Source organism: Heptranchias perlo, chromosome 3 (assembly GCF_035084215.1).
Source record: "Heptranchias perlo isolate sHepPer1 chromosome 3, sHepPer1.hap1, whole genome shotgun sequence".
NCBI lineage: Eukaryota > Metazoa > Chordata > Chondrichthyes > Hexanchiformes > Hexanchidae > Heptranchias > Heptranchias perlo.
Genome location: NC_090327.1, coordinates 37,648,940 through 37,672,695, shown reverse-complemented (window position 1 = coordinate 37,672,695; position 23,756 = coordinate 37,648,940). Strand labels below are relative to the sequence as shown.

The window sequence follows — 23,756 nt, the reverse complement described above, 5'->3', positions numbered from 1 at the left end:
GTCCTGCAGAGTAAAACTCCCTCTACACTATCCTATCAAACACTCCCATGGAAGGTACAGCACCTGTTAGATACAGAATAAAGCTCCCTCTACACTGTCACAACGAAATGCCTCATTCCCAAATTCAGAAGAGTTGCACCAGTATGACATTTTTCCAATTCCCACACAAGATTCCCAATTGAGTCTCATTTAATGCTGAACTTGTGTCAGTTCTAAGTTGTGGGCCAGCGCCTTTTAGGAACTGGATCAAAACTGCCCATAGCTATTTCATACATCATCTCTCTTCAGTTACACTATACACCAAACAAAAGTTGGATGCATTTATATGAATTCTTCCCTCCACAAGTGGATAATACCTGACAATTCTTACCTGTACAGTTGGGTGATGCTTGACCATTCCTACCTGTACAAGCAGACGATACCTGATAATTGGATAAATGCTTGAAGGCAAAAAATTTGTAGGGCTAAGGGGAAAGATCGGGGGAATGGGACTAACTAAATTTCTCTTACAAAGAGCCGGCACGGGCTAGATGGTCCGAATGGCCACCCTCTGTATTGTAACCATACTATGATTCTAATTCTTACTTCTACAGGTAGCTGATGCTTGACCACTCCTACATGTACAGCTAGACGATATTGGACAATTCTTATCTGTACAGATGGGTGATACTTGACCATTTCTACCAGTACAGATTGACTTATACATAGGAACATAGGAACAGGAGTAGGCCATTCAGCCCCTTAAGCCTGCTCCGCCATTTGATAAGATCATGGCTGATCTGTGATCTAACTCCATATACCCACCTTTGGCCCATATCCCTTAATATACCTGACAATTTTTAGTTCTACAGGTGGATAATACCTGACAATTCTTGTTTGCACAGGTGAGTTATACCTCACTATTCATACCTGTACAGTTGTTTCCGTTTCGGTCTCTTGCTGAATAGGTAACTGTCTGCCCGCTCCTCGTTCAGACAGAGCCACGCATGGAAGCCAAAACCGTTCCCAGGCCACTTTTGAATGGTGGGCACCATTATTCCAGCCATACTGGGAGTCAAGTCAAAATACTGCAGCACACTTTCAGACCTGTCCTTTCTCGCCATGGCTGACAATGCTCGAATGACACGTGCAGAGTACGGGTGCGCTTTGCCGTCATCGGTCCGAAGCAGTTTTATCAGCTGCCGAAGTTCTCTGGGTTGAATGGAGAGGCTACCCAGCACCTGGAGCAGGTCGATGAGGTTCTCACCGCACTTCCTGTCGAGCCGAGCATGGCAGCCCAACGACGCCAGTGCGGTGCTGACCATCCCGGCCTTCACGCAGGTCATGCGAGTCCGCAGGGTAGCGCCGCACACCTTCTTCAGCCAGTCGGAGACGAAGATCTGTAGATCACGAGATTCCAGGTCAGGAATCCATTGCGCCAGGATCAGCAGCGGCTGCTCATTGCTGATCGCGGTGAGGAAGGCCAAGTTCTCCTCTTCAATAGCCTGCAGACGGAAGGGAAACATCGTGAGATGCAAGCTTCCCAATTGGAGGCTGCCTTTGTAAAATCATCATTGCGATGGCAGCCTGAGACTCAAGATGGCTCAGTATGGGTGTAAATGGAACATCATTGCGCCCCCGATCCATGGGCACAAAACAGGCACAACGATAACTAATTTAGCAGGACATAGACCCGCACCCCATCTGCAGGGACATGCGGGCCACTGCTAAATTGGTTGGGGCCTTTTCTTGCATATGCCAGTGTTTATGCTCCACGTGAGTCTCCTCCCCCCTTACTTCATCTCACCCTATTAACATATCCTTCTATTCCTTTCTCCCTCATGTACTTATCTAGCTTCCCCTTAAATGCATCTCGAGTGTTTCTCTTGCCCTTCAAGCATATGGAGCAGCTCACCGACTCGAAGAGCCAAGAAATATGGTGACTCGATCATGGAGCCCAGCCAGTGTAGGTAAATTAAGGTGGAGAAGCGACCTCGAGGGAGAGGCAGCGGAAGGTCAGACAGCGCAATTGTTGAGTTTTGTGGCTCCAACATGATGTTTTTAAACTTCTTTTTGTAGTGGTCTGCAGCGGTCCCTTTAAGGACCAATGGTTAGGCCATTCAACGCCAAGAACCAATGCACGGAGCACGTACGGTTCACACTTGACCCATTGGTGCTTCGAAATTTCATCGAGGTCCTATTGAGATCAAAGGATCCCGATTTGCATGGGCTAATGATGCTCCCACCTGTTTCTGGCAAATGCCTTGACCACCCATTTTAAGGCCCCAATCAAAATGACAGCAACCTGGACATCAATGGGAATGGGGCCATAAGTGCCGTGCAGCTAATTTAATTGCACGACCAACTGATTCCCGCCTGGCGGAGGGGATAAAAAATCGGGCCCAATGTGGTTGGAAAGCCACTCAGTGATTAAAAAAAAACCAGACGTTACCAGAACGCCCACCACCATCACTTTCTCAATTAGGGATGGGCAATAATTGGCGGCCTTGCCAGCGTCGCCCACATCCCGAGATCAAAATGGAAACAGGTCAGGAGTGGGAGCCCCAGCAGCTTCCTTCCCCCCTCAGTGCAGGGCGTCAATACCAACTGTAGCACAGCCGAGATCTGCTGTGTATGGCTTATAGAAACACAGAAAATAGGAGCAAGAGCAGGCCATTTGGCCCTGCTCCACCATTCAAAATGATCACGGCTGATCGTCTAACTCAGTACTCTATTCCTGCTTTTTCCCCATATCCCTTGATCCCGTTAGCTTTAAGAAAAATATCTATCTCCTTCTTGAATATATTTAATGACTTGGCCTCCACTGCCTTCTGTGGTAGAGAATTCCACAGGTTCACCACCCTCTGAGTGAAGAAATTTCTCCTCATTTCAGTTCTAAATGGCATACCCCGTATCCTGAGACTGTGACTCCAGGTTCTGGACTCCCAGCCATCGGGAACATCCTCCCTGCATCTAGTCTGTCTAGTCCTGTTAGAATTTTATATGTTTCAATGAGATCACCTCTCATTCTTCTAAACTCTAGTGAGTATAGGCCTAGTCGACCCAATCTCTCCTCATACGTCAGTCCTGCCATCCCAGGAATCAGTTTGGTAAACCTTTGTTGCACTCCCTCCATGGCTAGGACATCCTTCCTCAGATAAGGAGACCAAAACTGCACACAATACCCCAGATGTGGTCTCACCAAGGCCCTGTATAACTGCAGTAAGACATCCCTGCTCCTGTACTCAAATCCTCTTGCAATGAAGGCCAACATACCATTCGCTTTCCTAACTGCTTGCTGCACCTGAATGCTCGCTTTAAATGACTGGTGTACAAGGACACCCAGGTCTCGTTGCACCTCCCCTTTTCCCAATCTATCACCATTCGGATAATAACCTGCCTCTGTTTTTACAACCAACGTGGATAACCTCACATTTATCCACATTATACTGCATCTGCCTGTTCTTGCCCACTCACCCAACTTGTCTAAATCACACTGGAGCCTCTTTGCATCCTCCTCACAGCTCACATTCCACCCCATCTTTGTGTCGTCTGCAAACTGGAAATATTACATTTAGTTCCCTCATCCAAATCATTGATATATATTGTGAATAGCTTTATTGCCACCCAGTCAGTGTCTTTACCCCCATGAACCATCGGGGAAGGGTGCGCACCTCTACTTACCATGTTCATGATTTCCTGCAGCAGACGACTCGTTGGCTGCCCCTGACTCTTCAGCACTTCATACAGATGAGAGTAATCGATACGTTCCTTGAACACCTCCTGTTGGCAGAAAGTTCGAGGCAGCCGATGAGTGAACCACTTTGTTACAATTTGAGTAGGCACGAGCATTGTAAGGCACAAACCCCTCTCCAGAAATGGTAACGCGCTGTTTTTTTTTCCTGTCAACGAGCAAAATCTCATACGGTCAAAGCTAATCACAACAACATAATTCTACCAACAAATTATTAATTAAAAGAAAGTCCTGCAATTCTATAGCACTTCTCACGATCTCAGGACATCCCAAAGCGCTTCACAGCCAATGAAGTACTTTTGAAGTGTGGGCACTGTTATAATGTGGGTAAACATGGCAGCCAATTTGTGCCCAGCAAGGTCCCACAAACTGCAACGAGATAATGACCAAATAATCTATTTTAGTGATGTTGGTTAAGAGATAAATATTGGCCATGACACCGGGGAGAACTCCCCTACTCTTCTTCAAAAGTAAATAATTTTACAACAACAAGTTATAGTCCAACAAATTTATTTTAAATTCCACAAGCTTTCGGAGGCTTCCTCCTTCCTCAGGTGAACGGTGTGGAAAAATCTTCAAAAGTGTCATGGGATCATTTGTGTTCACCTGTGTCGGTTTAACGACACATCTGAAAGACTGCACCTCTGACAGTGCAGCACTCCCTCAATACTGCACTGAAGTGTCAGCCCATATTATGTGCTCAAGTCTCTGTAGTGGGTCTGACTGGTAAAAGGACAATGGACAGCAAGAATAATAATTACTAGAAAATTATACCCCATAATGTGGCTGAGAGAGATCTGGAAACTAGTTCAAAACAGGGATCTTTCAAGATTGAGAAAATCTGAAAATTCCCTTAATAAGATAAGTGAAGACATTCTGACTCATTATCTATCCTCATATCCTACTAGCCAATTGGCTTGCTTGAAAGCAACACTCAAGTCATTCATGATTCCCAATGTCAATAGTTTCTTATTTAAACGAGTGTTCACTTGGAACTGTGAAAAACACACAGTATTATAATACCCAGTAATACTATTCTAGATTTTGTTCTTTGAAGTTGGCATCTGAAGAAAGCATTTTGGTGGTGAGGTACAGGCGGTTATAGCTCAGTCGCTGAGGAGGTGGGAGTGATGTGAGGTGAAGAGTTAAGCACCTCACAAAAGAAGTATAATGAGACAACATGTACTCAACAGTGATTTAAGCTACAGCCCATTGATATACAAGTCCCGATTTTAACCTAACACGCCCTGTGAGAATGGGGCCGAAAATCCGGCAGGGTGTAAGTCAGGCGTCCGACCCAAACGCTACCCCCCATTCTCACCGGGAGAGTTAGTTTAAAATCGTAGCTACATAACACTAAATCAGCCTGGTGACAGTCCGAAAGATAAATAATTACAAATTGTCACAGGTATACGTTATATATAGCACACACTCCATAATAAATACTATATAAATTATACAACAACAATTTGCAATTATATAGCGCCTTTAACTTAGTAAAATATCCCAATGCACTTCACAGGAGCATAATAAGAAAAAAATTGACACTGAGCTAAAATAGGAGACATTGGGACAGTTGACAAAAAGCTTAGTCAAAGAGATAGGTTTTAAGGAGCGTCTTAAAGGAGCAGAGAGAGGTGGAGAAGTTTAGGTAGGGAACCCGAGAACTTAGGGCCCAGGATGGCTGAAGGCACAGCCGCCAATGACGGGATGAAGGAAATGGGGGGGATGAACAAGAGGCCAAAGTTGGAGGAACGCAGAGTTCTCAGAAGGTTGTGGGGCTGGAGGAGGTTACAAAGATAGGGAGGATATATGTGAAAAGTGTGGATTTTGTAGTCTTAAAGACGAGGGAAATTGATGCTGGAGAATGAGTCTTTTCTATCTTGAAAATAGAAGACCGAGAGGGGATATGTTGGAAGTGTTTGAAATTATGAAAGCACTGGACAAATTGGATGCAAGTAAACTTTTCTGCCCTGTTCAGAACTTGAGCATAAGGGGTCATCTTTAAAAATTAAACACAACAAAAGAAAGTAGGAAATGCAGAAGGAGCTTTTTTACTAAAAGATTGGTAAGTCTGTGGAACAGATTATCGACATAGGTGGTGGAACAAGAAACATTCATGGGTTTCAAGAAGAAACTCGACAGGTTCTTGTGAACAAATAGGATTCAGGGTTATTAGAAATGAACCGAGGGAATACGGTGGATAGGTGGGCTAAATGGACCAAAGGTCTTCTCCCAAGCACTCCTAGGTACAGCACGGTTAGATGTAGAGTAAAACTCCCTCTACTGCGCCCCAATGTGGCTTCTCTGGCAGAGAATGTCAATTAGTGCTGAATTAGGGGCAAATATCAGTGCTGTATGGCCATACCCACCAGGAGCTGGTTTGAGACTGCCCAACTCATTTTGTGTAGGACGCTCACAGCCAACAAACAGAGGAGCCTTTCATCCCATCAGCCTTGTCTTAGCATTAACCCAGCATCTGACCCTCTGTTCCTTCAATCTTCATTATGTAAGCAGAATCACAGATACACCATAAAAGAATAATTATAACCATGCTTGTTGGTAAAATTCAGAACAACCACCCCATGACATCAGCACTCCCGACAGCTGTACCTTGGCGGAGGGCGAATTCTTCATGATTGCAGTCAGCACTCTGATAGCGTGCACTGTGATGGAGTTTGACTCTTTCTCGAATACCTGTAAGGGAGCCAGAGAGAGTCACAATTCCACCTTAAACAAGACACACTGATCATTGAGTAGGAACGTCACGATATTGTGCTACAACAATCCATCACAGGAATCAGGCCGACTGTGATGTGCACGTTCCCGTGATGACCGATTGGGAAAAGAGATGAGGAGACAAGATCTATTTTTACCCCAGGATGATTGGACTTGCATTTTCCTACTATTGATATCTTCAAGCTAAGGCACCAACGTGGTGGACGCTTAACTGCTCTCTGAAATGGCCTAGCAAACCATTCAGTTGCATTATACCACCATTCAATGCTACGTATGAAGACATAATCTGCACCTACAGCAGATCAAGGGAAAGGCCACCACCACCTTCTCAGGGCAACTAAGGGTGGGCAATAAATGCCGGCCTTGCCAACGATGCACCAGATCCCGAGAATGAATTTAAAAAAGCTGGGAGAGAGAAGTGTACAAGCAATCCTGTAAAGTTCTGTGGGCGTGTGTGCGTAGAGTGGGTTGGGGCAGAATGAGCAGTGCTAAGAAATACTGTACACTCTCTTTAAAAAAAAATTCACAGGATGTGGGCACCACTGGCAAGGCCAGCATTTATTGCCCATCCCTAGTTACTCTCAGAAGGTGGTAGTGGGCCTTCTTCTTGAACCACTAGCAATTGTTAAAAACTGGGTGGCTTGCTAGCCCACTTCAAAGGGCATTAAGAGTCAACCATGTATTGAGAGACTGGAGTCACGTCAAGAACAGACCAGGTAGGGGTGGCAGGTTCCCTTCCATGAAGGACATTAGTTGTTTTTTTTTAAAATGACAATCTGGAAGCTTCCATGGTCATTTTTTTTCTGGTGCCAGTCCACAAATTACCAGATTTATTGACTTGAATTGAATTTTACGCCTTGCCATGGTGGAATTTTGATCTGTGACAGATGATAAGCAGTGCTGTGAGAGTCCGATTGCTTTCTTAAACTTGCAATTTCATCCCAGACGCAGTGAGAAATTACCTTTATTTTTTTTTTCAAAGTTTTATCGTACCTCTAACGGACAAGAATCCTTCCCCTGTAGTCATAGCCAGCAGTGCACAACTGGATCAGTGCAGACACAAGTCACCGTGACGCTACATCACACAATATGTTCACCACAACCACAGAAATCAGCATCATGTTTTAGTGGGATTTAAAACATGGACATCACACCACAACACACGTGCTCAGATCACATTGGTCCCCCTCGCTGCAGCAGAGACCATCTTCCACCTCTGGAATGTGGAGATCATGCATTGTGCAGAATGAAAATATCGCCCCCCACCTCATACTGGCATCATAAAGTTGCTTTCAAGAAGCTCGGTTTTCTCTCAACAAGCCTCAACTTTCTTATAAAGCCCAATAAGTGGGCCGGCCCCTTCTAGCACCTCTCAAAGGAACATAGGAACAGGAGGAGACCATTCAGCCCCTCAAGCCTGTTCTGCCATTCAATTTGATCATGGCTGATCTGTACCTCAACTGTACCTGTCTTTGATCCATCCCTTGATACCTTTACCTAATAAAAAAAATCTTTCGATCTCAGTCTTGAAAATTTCAATTGATCTAGCATCTACAATGTTTTGCAGGAGAGTGTTCCAGATTTCCACCATCCTTTGTGTGAAAAAGTACTTCCTGATTTCCCTTCTGAGTGACCTAGCTCCAATTTTAAGATAATGCCCTCTTGTTCTGGTTTCCCCATCACAGGAAATGGTTTCTCTGTATCTACCCTATCAAATCCCTTTATCATTTTAAACACCTCGATTTGATCACCTCTCAACCTACTTTACTTATGGGAATACAAGCCAAGTTGATGGAACCTGACCTTGTAATTTAACCCTTTAACCCCTAGTATCATTCTGGTGAATCTGCACTGTACCCCCTTCAAGGTCAATATATCCTTCCTGAGGTGCGGTGCCCAGAACTGAACACACTACTCCAGATAGGGTCTGACCAAGGCAAAATGGAAGTATAACTTCTTCCCCTTTGGATTCCAGCCCCCTTGAGATAAAGGCCAACATTCTATTAGTCTTTTTGATTACATTTTGTACCTATTCACTAGCTTTTAGTCATTTGTGTACCTGGACACCCAAATCCCATTACTCCTCCTCAATTCCTGGTCTCTCACCATTAAGAAAATATTCTAATTTGTATTTATTGGATCCAAAGTGGATGACCTCGTACTTCCCCACATTGAACTCCATCTGTCACAGTTTTGCCCACTCCCTTAATCCGTCTATGTGCCTGTAACTTCCTGCTCCCATCTACACAACATCCACAGACAGCCCTGCCTACCAGGTTAGTGACTGCCTCAAAAAATTCAACTAGATTGATCAAACATGACCTACCCTTCAAAAATCCTTGCTGAATCTCTTTCATTAGCTCACGCAGGCTGAGTGTAATAGTGCAATGTTATATCACAGTATCACAAGTTTTATACATTTCAGTCAGTATTTGGGGTGTGGCTATCAAGTATTTGCACCTTCTTGTTGTGGGGTGATGTAATTTACTTCACAATCACAAATTTCAATTAGAATAACACTGATGATTGGCAGTCTTATGAAATACAGGACAAGAGACAGGATCAGCACCACCAGCAACCAGGTGGTGTCAGCACGCTGCAGCTCTCCTTATAGATTTAATAGACTAAGGATTTGCTTTCAGATTTGTTTTGCTTTTTTAAAAAGCTTTCATTTTTTCCCTCAGTAATCAGGTTATGCATGCTTCTTGCTGGCTTTTTAGGGAAGGAAGGAGGGGTGAAAAGTGAAGGAGAAGAGAAAAAAATTGAAAGCAGTTGAGATGATAATAAAGGGTGATAGTGAGTTACAAAAGGGGAAAGGAGAGCTGAAAATGGAGAGGATAGAAAAAGGGGGAAAATGGAGGGAAAGAATAGAAAATGGGGATGAGAGGGGGGGAAAAGGGAGGAGGAGAAAGAGAAAGAGAGGGGGGAAAAGGGAGGAGGAGAAAGAGAGGGAGGAAAAGGGAGGAGGAGAAAGAGAAAGAGAGGGGGGAAGGGAGGAGGAGAAAGAGAAAGGGGAGAGGGGAGGAGGAGAAAGAGAAAGAAAGGGGAGAGGGGAGGAGGAGAAAGAAAAGGGAGAGGGGAGGAGAAGAAAGGGGAGAGGGGAGGAGGAGAAAGAAAGGGTGAAGAGAAGAAAAAGGGGTGGGAGAGAAGATGAGGAGGAACAGAGGACAAAAAGGAGGAAAGTGGAAAAATGGATTGAAAATGAAAGAGAAAAAAACAAAAATGAAATAGAGCAAGGAGAGTGAAACGAAAGAAAGCATGAGGAGTGCCTGAGACTGAAAGAGTAAAAGGGAAGAAAAAGACAATGGATGGATGATAGAGAGAGAGAGTGAGAGCGCGCAGAATGTTTAATTGAGAGAGAGAAAACACAGGGAGCATAAGAAAAGAAATAAACAAGAGAGAAAGAACTGAGACACAAACAAAAGAGAAAGACTGCAAGCGACAGAAAGATAAAACTGAAAGAGAGAGAGAAGGGGGAGGGAAGGAAGGTAACTTTGACAGTTGCTGATCGCACCATGCTGACATCAGGCCTGGTCATTCTCTCCCAGTCAGAGTATCGGCACCTCCAGTAATACCTTGCTGAGATTGATTTCAGTCAGTAACTGAGTGGCAAGATCACTCCCACCCTTGCTGTCATCCTTAGACCTACTGCTTACATAGAGCTGTCAAAGAGAGGGAAAGGAGGTGTGGGTGAAGGGTGGGTGGGTGAACGGGGGAGGGGTTGGAAAAGCGATAAAAAAAAAGGGGAAAAAAAACATGACATCAGAAACCAGACAAAGCTCGCAAAACACACAACAGTGCAACGTCAATCATCTTTAATGTTAACTCTCGGGTTAAAAGCGGGTAAATGCTGGGGGACGATGTGTTTTTGTTCAAAGTGCCCATCCATTTAGTACAGAAACATATCAGCCCTGATCTCCCGCAGTGGTTCCTCCGATCTCCTGTCATAACTTGGTCAGGAGATTGGTGAAAGGTCTAGGAGAAATGCTGTAAGTAACAGGAGATCAGGAGAACAACCACCCACCACCACCCCCCCCCAACCTTGTGTAAATTTGGGGAGACCCAAGAAGATGGGTTTCCCTCCAAGCTGGACCATTCCACTCTCAGAGAACAGAAGTTGGAGACCTCAGACCAGGTAGGACGCTGTGCCACTGGCCGAGGGGACTATGGGCCCAGCTGGTTAGATCAGCTCCTCGGTCGGTTCTAAGTTGCAAGCCCGCCCCATCTCACTGCTGTTTTCAACAGTATAGCTGCAGGGTGTGCTGGCAGTCCCGGGCTCTGTGAAGCCAACAAAACCGAGGTTTATAACATTTTTTTTGGTAGATACCTTACTTTCCAGCAAAAAGACTCTCAGCCTATACCTAGCTTCTTTAAACGATGCACAAAACACCATCCTTATGGACTAACTGGTGTCACACACACACACACACTTACTCCCTCATACTCCCACTCACCCACACGGATATACTCACTCACTTGCATGCACTCACTCATGTACACTCACACACATTCAGACTCACTCGCATATTCACTTCCACCTACGTATACTTACGGGCTGACGCTCACATTCACTCGCGCACACTCACACCTAGATATGCTCACGTGCACTAACTCTCACAGTCACTCATACACTTAGGCTTACTCACTTGCATACTCTCACACTCACTCGCTCGCGCGCACCCACATTGCGTACGCTTGTACACACACACTAACCAACACACAAACACATAGTTTAATTCACACAAAAGCTGCCACCTTTTTCCTCAGGGGATCCCTGATGCCTGCAGCGCTGACCGCTGGATGCTGCTCGCCCATTGAATCCTTTTTCGTTATAATTCAGGGAGCATCCAATCCTCGCTGTGGGTCTGGAGCAGGCTTCCTACTTTTGAAAAATCACGTGGGTTCTATAAAGGGCAGGTGATCCGTTCTGCCAGATTACCTCCCAGATGGTAAAGGCGAAAATCTCCCTGCCCATGAGTCTCGGTGTCTGCTGAGAACAAGAGCGGGTCCGCATGTGATGACCCCGATCCCTGCGCGGTCAAATAGCTGAAATTCTCAGGAGCTGGGCCAACACACAAAGAATGGCCACTTGGATTGGGTAATGAATGGCAGCCAGTACCCGAGCCAAGAGCCTGGAGGAATAGAATCATAGAATTTAACAGCACAGAAGGAGGCCATTCGGTCCATCATGGCTGTGCCCACTCTTTGGAAGAACTATCCAATTAGTCCCACTCACCCGCTCTTTCCCCATAGCCCTCCCAAAGAAGGGGAGAAAATTAGGGAAACAAATGAAAAGGGACGTTCACTCAAGCTTCAACCTATCTTTTCTCTTCAAACCATCTTGATTCTTACTGATGTTGTGTATTTTCAGCATCTTCAATTTTAGTTTCAGAGTTCGAGCATTCTGGATTTCCCTTTTCATCTAAACAACAGAATCTACCTTGCTTGTAAGGGCCTAACTTCACCTATAAGAGTCCAGGGAAGAAAAACAAAAGCACAGCAAGACAATAGCAACCAATAAGATGGAACTGCATGGTGAGCTGCCCATACCTTGCTGTTCTGGATGAGTCGGATGATGTGCTCGAAGCAGTTGTTATTAAGGAACACGGCCTGAAGCACGGGCCGATCCTGACAGTTCAACATCTCTGAGATGGCACCTGCAACACAAAAAGCGCAATTCTGCATCAACAACCACTGCAAAGGGGGAAAATTAAAGGAACAACAAGAACAATCTACAGTGGTTCAGTTGATACTACTCTTACTCTGAGTCAGAACATAGGAACATCGGAATTGCTTGGTGAGAAAAGACCAAGGTTCATCTTCTACCACCCTGGTGGTCGCATGAAACAACGGTAATGGAGTTGTTGACTAATCACAGCAATCAATCTCTATCAATTAGTCTACAACAAATGCAATGAAAACCTCAGTGGTGGAGAGCTTTGGGAACCATTGGTCCAAAGTCACCTGTTCCTTCCCAAGCATTCTACACTTACCACGTTAAGTCTCAAATTACTCATATACTGTATTGCCAAATATTATTTTCTGAGAGAAATCTATCTAATTTGCATTTAAATTAATCAATACTAACTGCTACCACCATCTCCCTAAGGAGCCTGTTCCATAGATTGACCACTCGCTCACTGAAATATTATTTCCACAGATTAGTTTTGAATTTACCCCCCTTCAAGCGCAGGCCACAAAGATACGAAAACAACAACTTCACTTACTGAGCATGTTGATCCGTAGGGTGATGAACCCGTCCTCCAGTCGGGTTTTTGTCCCCTCTTCCAGCACTGCCACTGGCCTGTCAGCGTTCAACAACTTGAAGTAGCTGTCCAATATCGTCTTGATTGCCACTCTCCTCTGGTCGAGGCTGCTGGCGTGGAGAATGTGGATCATTACAATCAGGCACTTCAAGGCCACTTGCAATGGCCTGGTGTCCTTCTGCTCCTGAGTTCCTGCGTCACACGAGGTCCTGAGAACCAGCATGAGCACCTCGACGGAGGTTGGGGTGATGGCAAGTAGTGCATTTTGCTGCATGAAGAACAGAGAGAGAGAGTGAAACCTGGCCCTCTGGGACTAAACAGTCACGTGCTGAACTGATTGAAATCAACGGAATGAAAATCGCATGGGTTCTATAAAGGCCGGGACGATGTGTTCTACCAGATTACCGCCCAGGTGGGCAAGAACTCTCCATGTGTTTGGGTTTCCGCTGAGAACGAGCGTGGGTGAGGAGGTGATGACCCCGTTGCCTACGCGATCGAATAGCCGACACATACTCAGTATTTAGGGTGACACACGAAGAATAGTTACTTTTCGTCTAGCAATTCCTATGTTCCTATGAGGGAGAAGGGAATGGAGAGATATGGTGGGCAGGGTGGCAGGAGGCTTGTGTGGAGTTCAAACACTGGCATAGACCAGTTGGGCCGAATGGGCTGTTTCTGTGCTGTAGATTTTATGTAATACATTAGCCAGGAATCATTTGCAATATTAGTGGAGGAAAACAGCATTTTGTTTTGTAGTTACGTTTCCATTGGAGGAATTTTGGCTTTTCAGCTTGGTAAGGAGTCGTCTCAGATGTGATCTTATAAAGGTTTCTAAAATAGTTAAGGAATGGAAAAAAGTAAACCTGGAATATTACTTTAAATTGAAATACAAAGGCAAGAGGTTCAAACTAGTAAACAGCAATGTTAAGACTGATATCACTAAAAGTGATCAAAGTACTGAAGGCAGAAATCCTGGAATCATTAAGGAAACATTTTGATGCTCCAATGGGGAGGATGTGTAGGATCTCTCTGGATGGATGAATTAAAATGGGCCGAATGGCCATCCTCGTCATAATTATCTTGTGAGCTATCTTCATATGTTTCAATGTACAAGGATCTCACTAAGATGCTGATAACAACATGAAAACAGGCTGTTTGGCCCAACCAGTCTGTATTGGTGTTTATCCTTCACACAAGGGTTAAATTATGAGGACAGGTTGCATTAACTTGGTTTGTATTCCCTTGAGGGGTGATCCAATAAAGATCTTTAAAATAATAAAGAGATTCGATAGGGTAACTAGAATCTATTTCTGCTGGTGGGGAATCTAGAACAAGAGGGCATAATCTTAAAATTAGGGTGTATTTAGTGTCCATTTAGGAGTGAAATCAGGACACACTTCTTCACACAAAGGTAGTGGGAATCTGGAACTCGCTCCCCCAAAAGGCTATGGATGTTGGGTCAATTGAAATTTTTGAGTCTGAGATTGACAGATTTTTGTTAGGTAAGGGTATCAAGGGATATGGAGCAAAAGCAGTTAAAAGGAGTTGATGTACAGATCAGCCATGATCTAATTGAATGGAGGAACAGGCTCGGAGCTGAATGGTTCCTGTGTTCCTAGTCCTAATCCCATGTGCCCATCCTATTCCCATATTCCTTTGATCCTTTTTCCTTCAATAACCTATCTAACCTATTATTAAGTGTTGACATGGTCACTGCCTCAATCACAAAATCCATGTCAAACATTCCCCTTCACTGTCAGGGCCCACTGCCCTCATTTGAAGCTCAATGAGGGCTCCCTCCTCCCATCCATTTCATCAAAACGCCAACACTTGCTGGAGTATGGTTCCCTGGGGACAAAAGCCTTCCAGTACCTCACGCAAATAATCATTCTCCATCTGTAAGGAGTAGGAGACAATGTGTTGAGTTTAGAACAGAGGAGGTTATGAGGTGATTTGATAGAAACATTTAAAATTATGAAGGGATGGGACAGGGTAGAGAGAAATAGGCTTTCTGCAGTAGTTGAGGGGTCCAGAACGAACATAGATGTAAAATTTAATGAGAGAAACAGAGGGCAGGGGAAACTTTTTTTAAACATGGTTTGGGAGGCCGTGGAATGCTCTATCAGAGATTGAAGCAGAGACCATGTCAGAATTTAAGAATAGATTTGATAGGTGATTAAAGGAAAGGGGATAAAGGGATATGGAAACAGGGCGGGCACATGGGATTAGGAATACTGCTCGTGCGGAGGATAAACACCAACATGGGCTGGTCCAAACATTGCAATTTCTGTGCCGTTCAATGAAGATGTAGGGAGGGGGAAGAGTGTGTAGGATGGTAAGCTTGGAGGTTCGAAGGATTGTTGCAGTACTGATGAAATAGAGGGAGTCAAGGAAGATTACAACAGAGAAAGACTGGCCAACATCCCTCCCTCAACCCACACCAGCACAGCGGTTTACTGTTTCTGGGACCTTGCTGCATACAAATTGGCTGCGAAACAATTGATTGGCTATGAAGCACTTTGGGACATTCTGAAGATCTGAAAAATGATTTTTAAATGCAAGTTCTTTCTTTCTTGGGGGTAAGAGAGGAATCAAGCATCAGATGAAAAGTTTTTTATTTTTTGCCGATTAGGATTGCTACAGATTCCAGCTATGGGATTGGTACTCAAGCTTTGCGTTACCTTACTCCCGCTGATAATGGCTCCATAGAGATATATCAGCCGTAGGTGGATTGCCTCTGGCAAGCTCTGGCTGTTCTTGAAACTTTCTGTGAGGATTATGAAAAAAACATAAGAAACTGCAGGTTAGATTAACTCCAGGTGGGTAAGTTGAGCTTGTACGATAAAGTCTTCATAGAATCATAGAAAGATTACAGCATGAAAGGAGGCCATTTGGCCCATCGAGTCTGTGCTGGCTCTATGCAAAAGCATTCCAGCCAGTCCCACTCCCCCGCCCTTTCCCCATAGCCCTGCAAATTTTTCCTTTCAAGTACTTATCCAGTTCCCTTTTGAAGGCAATGATTGAATGAAGCTGTCTTAACATACACCCATGGGAAGAATTATCTGTAACACATCTGTCGCTATAGAGAGAACAAGCAATGGCTGCGTGTGTATTGGAAACAGTATAACAGGCAGTGTGTCGCACGGAGGATAATGGGCAGCGTGTCGCACGCAGGGGAACACAGAGTGGGGGTAATTTTAAACTTTGGATGATAGTATAAACGGGCAATATATGATCAGCCGCCCATTATTTATGTCTCCCGATTTTCATTTCCATTGAAGTCATTCGAAATGAAAATCGGGAGAGATGTATAATGGGTGGCCCATCCGATATCGCCCGTTTTATACTATCACCCAAAGTCAAAATTACACCTCCCCTCCCCCGTGTCACACACTGGATAGCACGCAGCAGGGGTAAGTTTAACTTTAATCGCCGGGCGAAAAATGAGTGTTAAGAGAATCAGCAGCCTGTTTTGCATAGAACCATAGAAAAGACACAGCAGCCCATCGTGTCCGTGCCGGCTCAAAGAACAACCAGATGCCCATTCTAATCCCACCTTCCAGCACCCAGTCAGTAGCCCTGCAGCTTACAGCACTTTAGGTACAGATCCACGTACTTTTTAGAAGAGTTGAGGATCTGTGCCTCTACCACCAATTTGGGCAGCGAATTCCATACACCCACCACCCTCTGGGTAAAAAAGTTTTTCCTCATGTCCCCTCTAATTCTTCCGCCAATCAGCTTAAATTTATGTCCTCTAGTTCCTGAACTCTCCACTCGGGGAAACAGGTACTCCCTGTCTACTCCATCTGGGCCCCTCAATTTTGTACACCCCAATCAAGTCTCCCCTCAGCCTCCTCTACTCCAAGGAAAACAACCCCAGCCTATCCAATCTCTCCTTATAGCTGCAATTTTCAAGCCCTGGCAACATTCTTGTAAATCTTCTCTGCACTCTCTCCAGAGCAATTACGTCCTTCCTGTAATGTAGCGACCAGAACTGCGCACAATACTCCAGATGTGGCCTTACCAGCGTTTTATACAGTTCCATCATTACATCCCTGTTTTTGTATTCTATATCTCGGTTAATAACGGAGAGCATTTGGTATGCCTTCTTCGCAACCTTATCTACCTGTACTGCCACCTTCAGGGATCTGTGCACATGCACTCCAAGATCTCTCACTTCCTCTACCCTTCTCAATATATTCCCGTTTACTGCATATTCCCTTTTACTGTTTGCCCTCCCTAAGTGCATTACCTCACAATTCTCTGGGTTGAACTCCACTTGCCACTTTTCCGCCCACTCCATCAACCCATTGATATCTTCTTGGAGTCGACAGCTATCCTCTTCGCTATCAACTACACGGCCAATTTTTGTGTCATCTGCAAATTTGCCAATCGTGCCCCCTACATTCAAGTCCAAATCATTAATATATACCACAAACAGCAAGGGACCCAACACTGAGCCCTGTGGCACACCACTGGAAATGGATTTCCATTCGCAAAGACGTCAATCCACTTTTACCCTTTGTTTCCTGACACTGAGCCAATTTTGGATCCAATTCGCCACATTTTCCTGTTTCTCATGGGCTTTTACCTTTCTGACCAGTTTGCCATGTGGGACCTTGTCAAATGCCTTACTAAAATCCATGTAGACAACATCCACTGCACTACCCTCATCAATCCTCCTTGTCACTTCCTCAAAGAATTCAATCAGATTTGTAAGGCATGACCTTCCCTGAACAAATCCATGCTGACTATCTCTGATTAAACCATGCCTTTCCAAGCGACAGTTTATCCTATCTCTCAGTATTGATTCTAATAGTTTGCCCACCATCGAGGTAAGACTGACCGGCCTATAATTGTTCGGCCTTTCCCTCGTACCCTTTTTAAACAATTGTACTACGTTTGCAGTCTTCCAGTCCTCCGGTATCTCCCCTGTATTGAGTGAGGATTGAAAAATGATCCTCAGAGCATCCGTTAGTTCCTCCCTGGCTTCCTTCAATAGCCTGGGAAACAATCCATCCGGCCCTGGTGACTTATCAACTTTCAAGATTCCAGTCCCTCTAGTACTTCCTCTCTCGTTATGTTTATCTTATCCAATATTTCACACCTCTCCTCTTTAACTACTACGCCCGGATCATCCCTTCCCTTTGTGAATACGGAGACAAAATATTCATTTAAAACCCTACCCACAAGTTACCCTCGTCATCCCTGATAGGTCCCACCTTTTCCTTAGCTATCCTCTTGTTCTTAATGTACTGAAAAAACATCTTTGGGTTTTCTTTAATCTTACTAGCTAATATATGTTCATGCCCTCTCTTTGCTTTCCTTATTTCCTTTTTTACATCATCCCTGTACTTTCTATACTCCTCTCAGCTTTCTGCAGTATTTAGTTTTCTGTGACAGTCAGAAGCTTTCTTTTTCTGCTTTACCTTGCCCCGTATCCTTCGAGACAACCAGAGGGCTCTAAATTTGGCAGTGCCTGGGATTTTCTCTCCGGATCTCCTTTTCCAGCTCTGTATAACCCTGTCTGTATACATTCCCAGGTCTGTGATATCCTGTATGCAAGACACTCCCAGTCCTCTGTTATATTGGACATATAATTCACTCCCAGGCCTCTGTTACACTGGACATATAATTCACTCCCAGGCCTCAGTTACACTGGATATATAATACACTCCCAGCCCTCTGTTACACTGGGTGCATAATACACTCCCAGCTCAGTGATATCCTGGACATATAGTACACGTCCAGCCCTCTGCAACTGTCAGCGTTTGCAGTTTTACTTACGGTGGAAGAATGTGTTGAATTCCTGAGGTAAAGCAGCTGGTGCAAACTTATATTTACTCCTTTCCACGGAACTGATACTCTCTCTGAAACCAAACAGGATTGGCAGAATTAGGCTTTTGGGAGGTTCCGTGCTAACAGCTGAACTTTGCCAGCAAATCATTGATCTCATTCTCAGACCCACTTACAAATCCCACCCAAAAATCAAAGTCTCACTTTCTCACCAACATTCAAAAGCGAGCGGTGACAAATTTCAACGAGCTCTGATCTGCCACTGAGGGGTTGAATGGCCTACTCCTGTTGCTATGTTCCTATGTACCATTGCTGCGCAGCATTGACCCCATATCAAATCCTAGGGACGGATCATTTACGTGAAGGGCTAGGTGCCCATGCCACTTGTGGTACTCCCTAAGCATCAGCTCATGTCGGGGTGTGGCAGGAAAATCAGAACCGCAGTTTGCCGCTCCGTGCAGGGAGCAGGCTGTTCAAGCCCAAATATAAAATTTGTTTAAAATAAAAACCTCATTCTCCTGTAGTACTTCTCCTACTGGCAATCAATTAATCAGTAATCAATGTCCTCCCTGGGAACAGCATGAAAGGTCTTAGAAGAGTAAGAACCGCAGAACTGGTAGGATTTCTGGTGGGGGAGGGACATCATTCTGTCAGTCCTGCCTCTTTGAGTAACATTAGGATGGAAGTGGTGGGGGCGGGGCATAGGAACAGGTGTAGGCCATCCGGCCCCTCGAGCCTGTTCCACCATTCTACGATAACATGGCTGAACTGTACCTCAACACCAATTACCTACCTTTGCTCCATATTCCTTGATACCTTTGTGTGAAAAAATGCTTCCCGATTTCATTCCTGAGTGGCCTAGCTCTACTTTTAAGATTATGCCCCCTTGTTCTGGATTCCCCCACCAGAGGCAATAGTTTCTCTGTATCTACCCTATCGAATCCCTTTATCATTTCAAACACCTCGATTAGATCACCTCTCAAACTTCTAAATGTAAGGGAAGACAAGCCAAGTTCAGGCACAACAAGCACCCTTCTCTCTCATCTAAATATTTGGTCATGAGTAAAACAGGACGAGATATGGTGGAACTGAGTCCCACGTCAAATTACCCCCCATCCCCCGCATCCGACCCACACCATGGTTCCATCCTCCTGGGCTCAGGAATTTCACAGTCAGTGTGTCTGGAGTGGTAATTGGTATTGTCTGCTGGTGCGTTCTTCTGAGTTTGGGTTCAAGATGCATAGGTGGGACAGTGTAGAGGGAGCTTTACTCTGTATCTAACCCGTGCTATACCTGCCCTGGGAGTATTTGATGGGACAGTGTAGAGGGAGCTTTACTCTGTATCTAACCCGTGCTATACCTGCCCTGGGAGTATTTGATGGGACAGTGTAGAGGGAGCTTTACTCTGTATCTAACCCATGCTATACCTGCCCTGGGAGTATTTGATGGGACAGTGTAGAGGGAGCTTTACTCTGTATCTAACTTGTACAGTACCTAGCCTAAGTGCTAACGCCCCTCCCCACCAAAGTGAACATTGTAGAAACATCAGAACGGCCTGATGTTACTGGGGGGCGGGTGTGAGGAAACAGTTTCAGAAGTAATTTCTCTGTGATTGAGCATTACACTGCAGAGTCCCTTCTGTCACATACCAAATTCTAAGCCATTGCCATACCACTAGGATATAACCAAGCAGAACACCCAGGCAACTCCCCCTCCCTTCTCCTGGTGGTTTGGATTGGCACCAGATCTCACAAAATTACAAGAATGCTAAAGGAGGAAGGTCCTCTCACCTCATCTTATATATTCATTCTCGGCACGTGGGCGCAGTGGCAAGGTCAGCATTTATTGCCCATCTCTGGTTTGATACAACTGAGTGGCCTTTTGGTGAAGAAGAATTCCCTGACATCAGTCCTACAGTAGTGTTATGGATCCATCTTTTTTAGACACTTTATTATTGTAATCAGGAGACTGTGGCTTCAAGCGCCACCCAAGCACTTCAGCACTCAATCAAGGCTGACACTTGAGTGCAGGTTCTTTGTGGCTAAGATATGAAACCAAGGCCTTTCAGATGGATATAAAAGATCCCATGGCACCATTCAAAGAAGAGCAGGGGAGTTCTTTTGTTGTCCTGGCCAACATTTATCCCTCAACCAACATCATAAAACAAATTAACTGGTCCTTCATCTTATTTGCTGTTTATGGGATCTTGTGTGCAAATTGGTTGCCACATTTGCCTACAAAGCTACACTTGAAAACCAATTCCTTGTTTGTGAAGCACTTTGGTACATCCAGAGAGTGTGAGGCACTATATAATTACAAATTCTTTCTTTCCCATTAATCTCTATGGGGTCAGCTGTTAAGACTGAAAACTTCAAGTCTTTCCTCGTGTGTCAGCCCCGTAATTCTTTTTTGAATCGTATCCAGGGTCAAATGTCTCCTTTGTGTGAATGATCAAAACTGGACAGAATACTTCAGATTCTATTTAGGCTGCTTTTGAGGACAGGAACAGAGGTAGCAGGACGCAATATTTTGGAGAGAATTCCAGAGGGCAGGGATGTAACGGCTGAAAGATTGGCCTCCAATTGTGGATCAGAAGAGTCGGGGAATAAGCCAGAATGGATTAATGCTTGTTAAGGGTAGAGTAGTGTTGTGGTTATGCTACTGCAATGGTAATCCAGATGCTTGGACTAATAATCCAGAGAATGTGAATTCAAATCCCACCATGGCAGTTTGAGAATTTGAATTCAGTTAACTTCTGGAAATTAAAAAGCAGGTATCAGTAAACCTAAAGACTTTTATTAGGTCCTTCCCGGTCTAGCCTATATATGACTCCAAAGTGTTGCTTCTTAACTGCCTTCAGAAGCGGCCACTCAGTTCAGGGTAACTAGAGATAGGCAATAAATGCTGGCCTTGCCAGTGACACCCATTCCATAGTATGGGTGAAAAAGGTTTTCTAAGGATGTTGGGTGAATTAAAGGAGGACATGGATCTTCGAGTGAATTCACTGGGGCTCAGGGAGCTGAGTAGGGACAAGGGTGATGGGTGTGCAGGAAATAGTGCAGGAGGGGACTTGGCCTGCAGAGTTCTGAATTAGCTGGGGATTGAGAATGCTGCAGGTGAGGAGATCAGTGAGCAGAGGAGAAAAGTTGGTCCTCAAGCTCATGTACCCAACGATAAGTGGAAGAATGTCTGTTAAACAATAGGGAGCTGAACATAGGCCGCATATACTCACCCGCCCAAGTGCCGCCTCCAGATTTGATATGGATCGAAGAGGCATTCACACAGGTGCAGTGCATACATGGTTAACCGCTCAACCTTTGAGCTGTCTGGTAAAACCTTCTCCTGCGTTTCCTTCTTTAACTAGGAAGAGAAATGAACACAAAAATAAAATGAAATAACTATGTTGGCAGAAGGAGACAATTCTTACAACACAATATACCGGCACTTAAAAATTTCTTTACAATTAATTTTTTCAGAGTGAGGTGAAGGATGTCAGCACTACAGAATGGAACATGCAAATACTCCCAGGGCAGGTACAGTAACAGATTAGATACAAAGTAAAGCTCCTTCAACACGGCCCCATCAAACACTCCCAGAACAAGTACAGTACAGGTTAGATACAGAGTAAAGCTCCATTTACTCTATCCCAATAATATATCTGAGTTCCAACTTCAGAAGACTGGCTCAGTGTACCAGTATAGTATCTTTCCATTTCCCACAACAGCTGTATCACTTCCAGTGTGAGAATGCCAATTCAATGCCAAATCAGAGATTTTTTTTCGCTAAAGCTATGAAGGCAAAAGTTGACCTCATGAAGTTCTTCAAAGTTAGTAAAAGTTATCAAAAGATAAATGGTGATAGATTGTTTCCTCTGGTCAGTGAGTTGGTAAAGAGAGGGCACAAATTTAAGAGAATCACAAAATGAACTGGGGAAGAGTAGGAAAAATATCTTGACAAAGAGGATGGTTAGAATGAGGAATGCTCTGCCACAAGCTGTTGCTGACGCAGTGTCCAGAAATTGTTATTAAAGAGAGCTAAATGTTTGGTTGAAAAAGATAAATATTAAAGGGTAAAAGAGTGGCTAGGTGGGATATTGAAGGGTATGGGGAGTGAGGAGAGTGGGATGAGACTATGTGGGACATTGAAGGGTATGGGGAGTGAGCAGGTGAGTGGGATTAAACTAGGTAGGACATTAAAGGTTATGGGGAACGAACAGAAGAGTGGGATTAGACTAGGTGGCTCATGTGGAGACAAACACTGGCACAGACTCGATGGGCCAATTGGCCTTTTTCTGTGCTATAACATTCTGATTTTTGTGCTGTGGGTTCATGCCCTCTGGAATCTGGATCAAGACTGCTCAAAATCATAGAATCACAAAATCTACAGCACGGAAGGACACCATTCTGCCCACTGCATGTGTGCCAGTGCTAGCTTCTTAAATGGAGCTATAAGTCAATGTCCTTTCATTCAGGGTACAGTTCCAAGGGGCAGGACAATCGCACCCCCATCCATATATGTCCAGCTCTGACCTGGGTCCAGATTCATGGAGTATCGTGGTGGGCTCCCAGCAGGATTCCTGTTATCAAGAGGGAGCCCAGCAGTGTTAAGGAGGATGCTGCCGGCATTGCTTTGGGGACGTGTCTGGGGCCAACTGAAGGGGGAGGATGCCTTCTGCCTTCATTGGGGGGCACTTCAGGGCCATCTTCCCCATAACAGCCCCAGGATGTGATGGTAAAACAGGCAAAAAGGAGGGAAATCCACCGAGGGCCTGGGCTCTGTACCCTCACAGTGGCAGTCATGGCGGGGGGGGGGGAAGGAGAGAAATCCCGATCGGGGTAGTGAGGCAGTAGTAGGCCGCACTGCCCCATTCATTCGTTGTTTTCCCCGTGACCGGGATCACAGGGGAAAATTCCCCAACGAGGTGTATTCGTGGCAGAAAAGGATGGAAATGATTGCAGGGATTAAAATGCTCGGGCCTACATGGACTTGTTGCTCAGTCCAAGGAACGATACACCAGCAAAAGTCAGCATCTTCAGGACAGGAGGGGAGGTATAAAAAAGAAAACAATTCCAAGAGGATTGACATCTTGAAGTTATTGTTCGATTACCTTTCAGGTTCTGGGAGAAATTTCATTGAAAGTTCTCAAAAGAGCAAGCAAAACACATCGGGAGAAAGATTTAAGTGCTGCCCATCTTAAGTCACAGAGAACAAAAGGGGACTCA

At 44.8% G+C, this 23,756-nt stretch overlaps 1 protein-coding gene across 1 annotated transcript in view; it reads right to left on the bottom strand.

Moving 5' to 3' along the window:
* nbeal2 (neurobeachin-like 2) overlaps positions 1-23,756 on the bottom strand; it is a 257,591-nt gene that overhangs the window by 119,403 nt on the left and 114,432 nt on the right. Inside the window, exons 5-13 of the mRNA XM_067978873.1 lie at positions 21,767-21,894; positions 18,526-18,608; positions 15,420-15,505; positions 12,700-13,006; positions 12,023-12,129; positions 10,048-10,134; positions 6,347-6,430; positions 3,664-3,762; positions 910-1,484 (exon numbers count right to left, since the gene is read on the bottom strand). Coding sequence (XP_067834974.1) covers positions 910-1,484; positions 3,664-3,762; positions 6,347-6,430; positions 10,048-10,134; positions 12,023-12,129; positions 12,700-13,006; positions 15,420-15,505; positions 18,526-18,608; positions 21,767-21,894 — 1,556 coding nt within the window. The remainder of the gene's footprint in view (positions 1-909; positions 1,485-3,663; positions 3,763-6,346; positions 6,431-10,047; positions 10,135-12,022; positions 12,130-12,699; positions 13,007-15,419; positions 15,506-18,525; positions 18,609-21,766; positions 21,895-23,756) is intronic.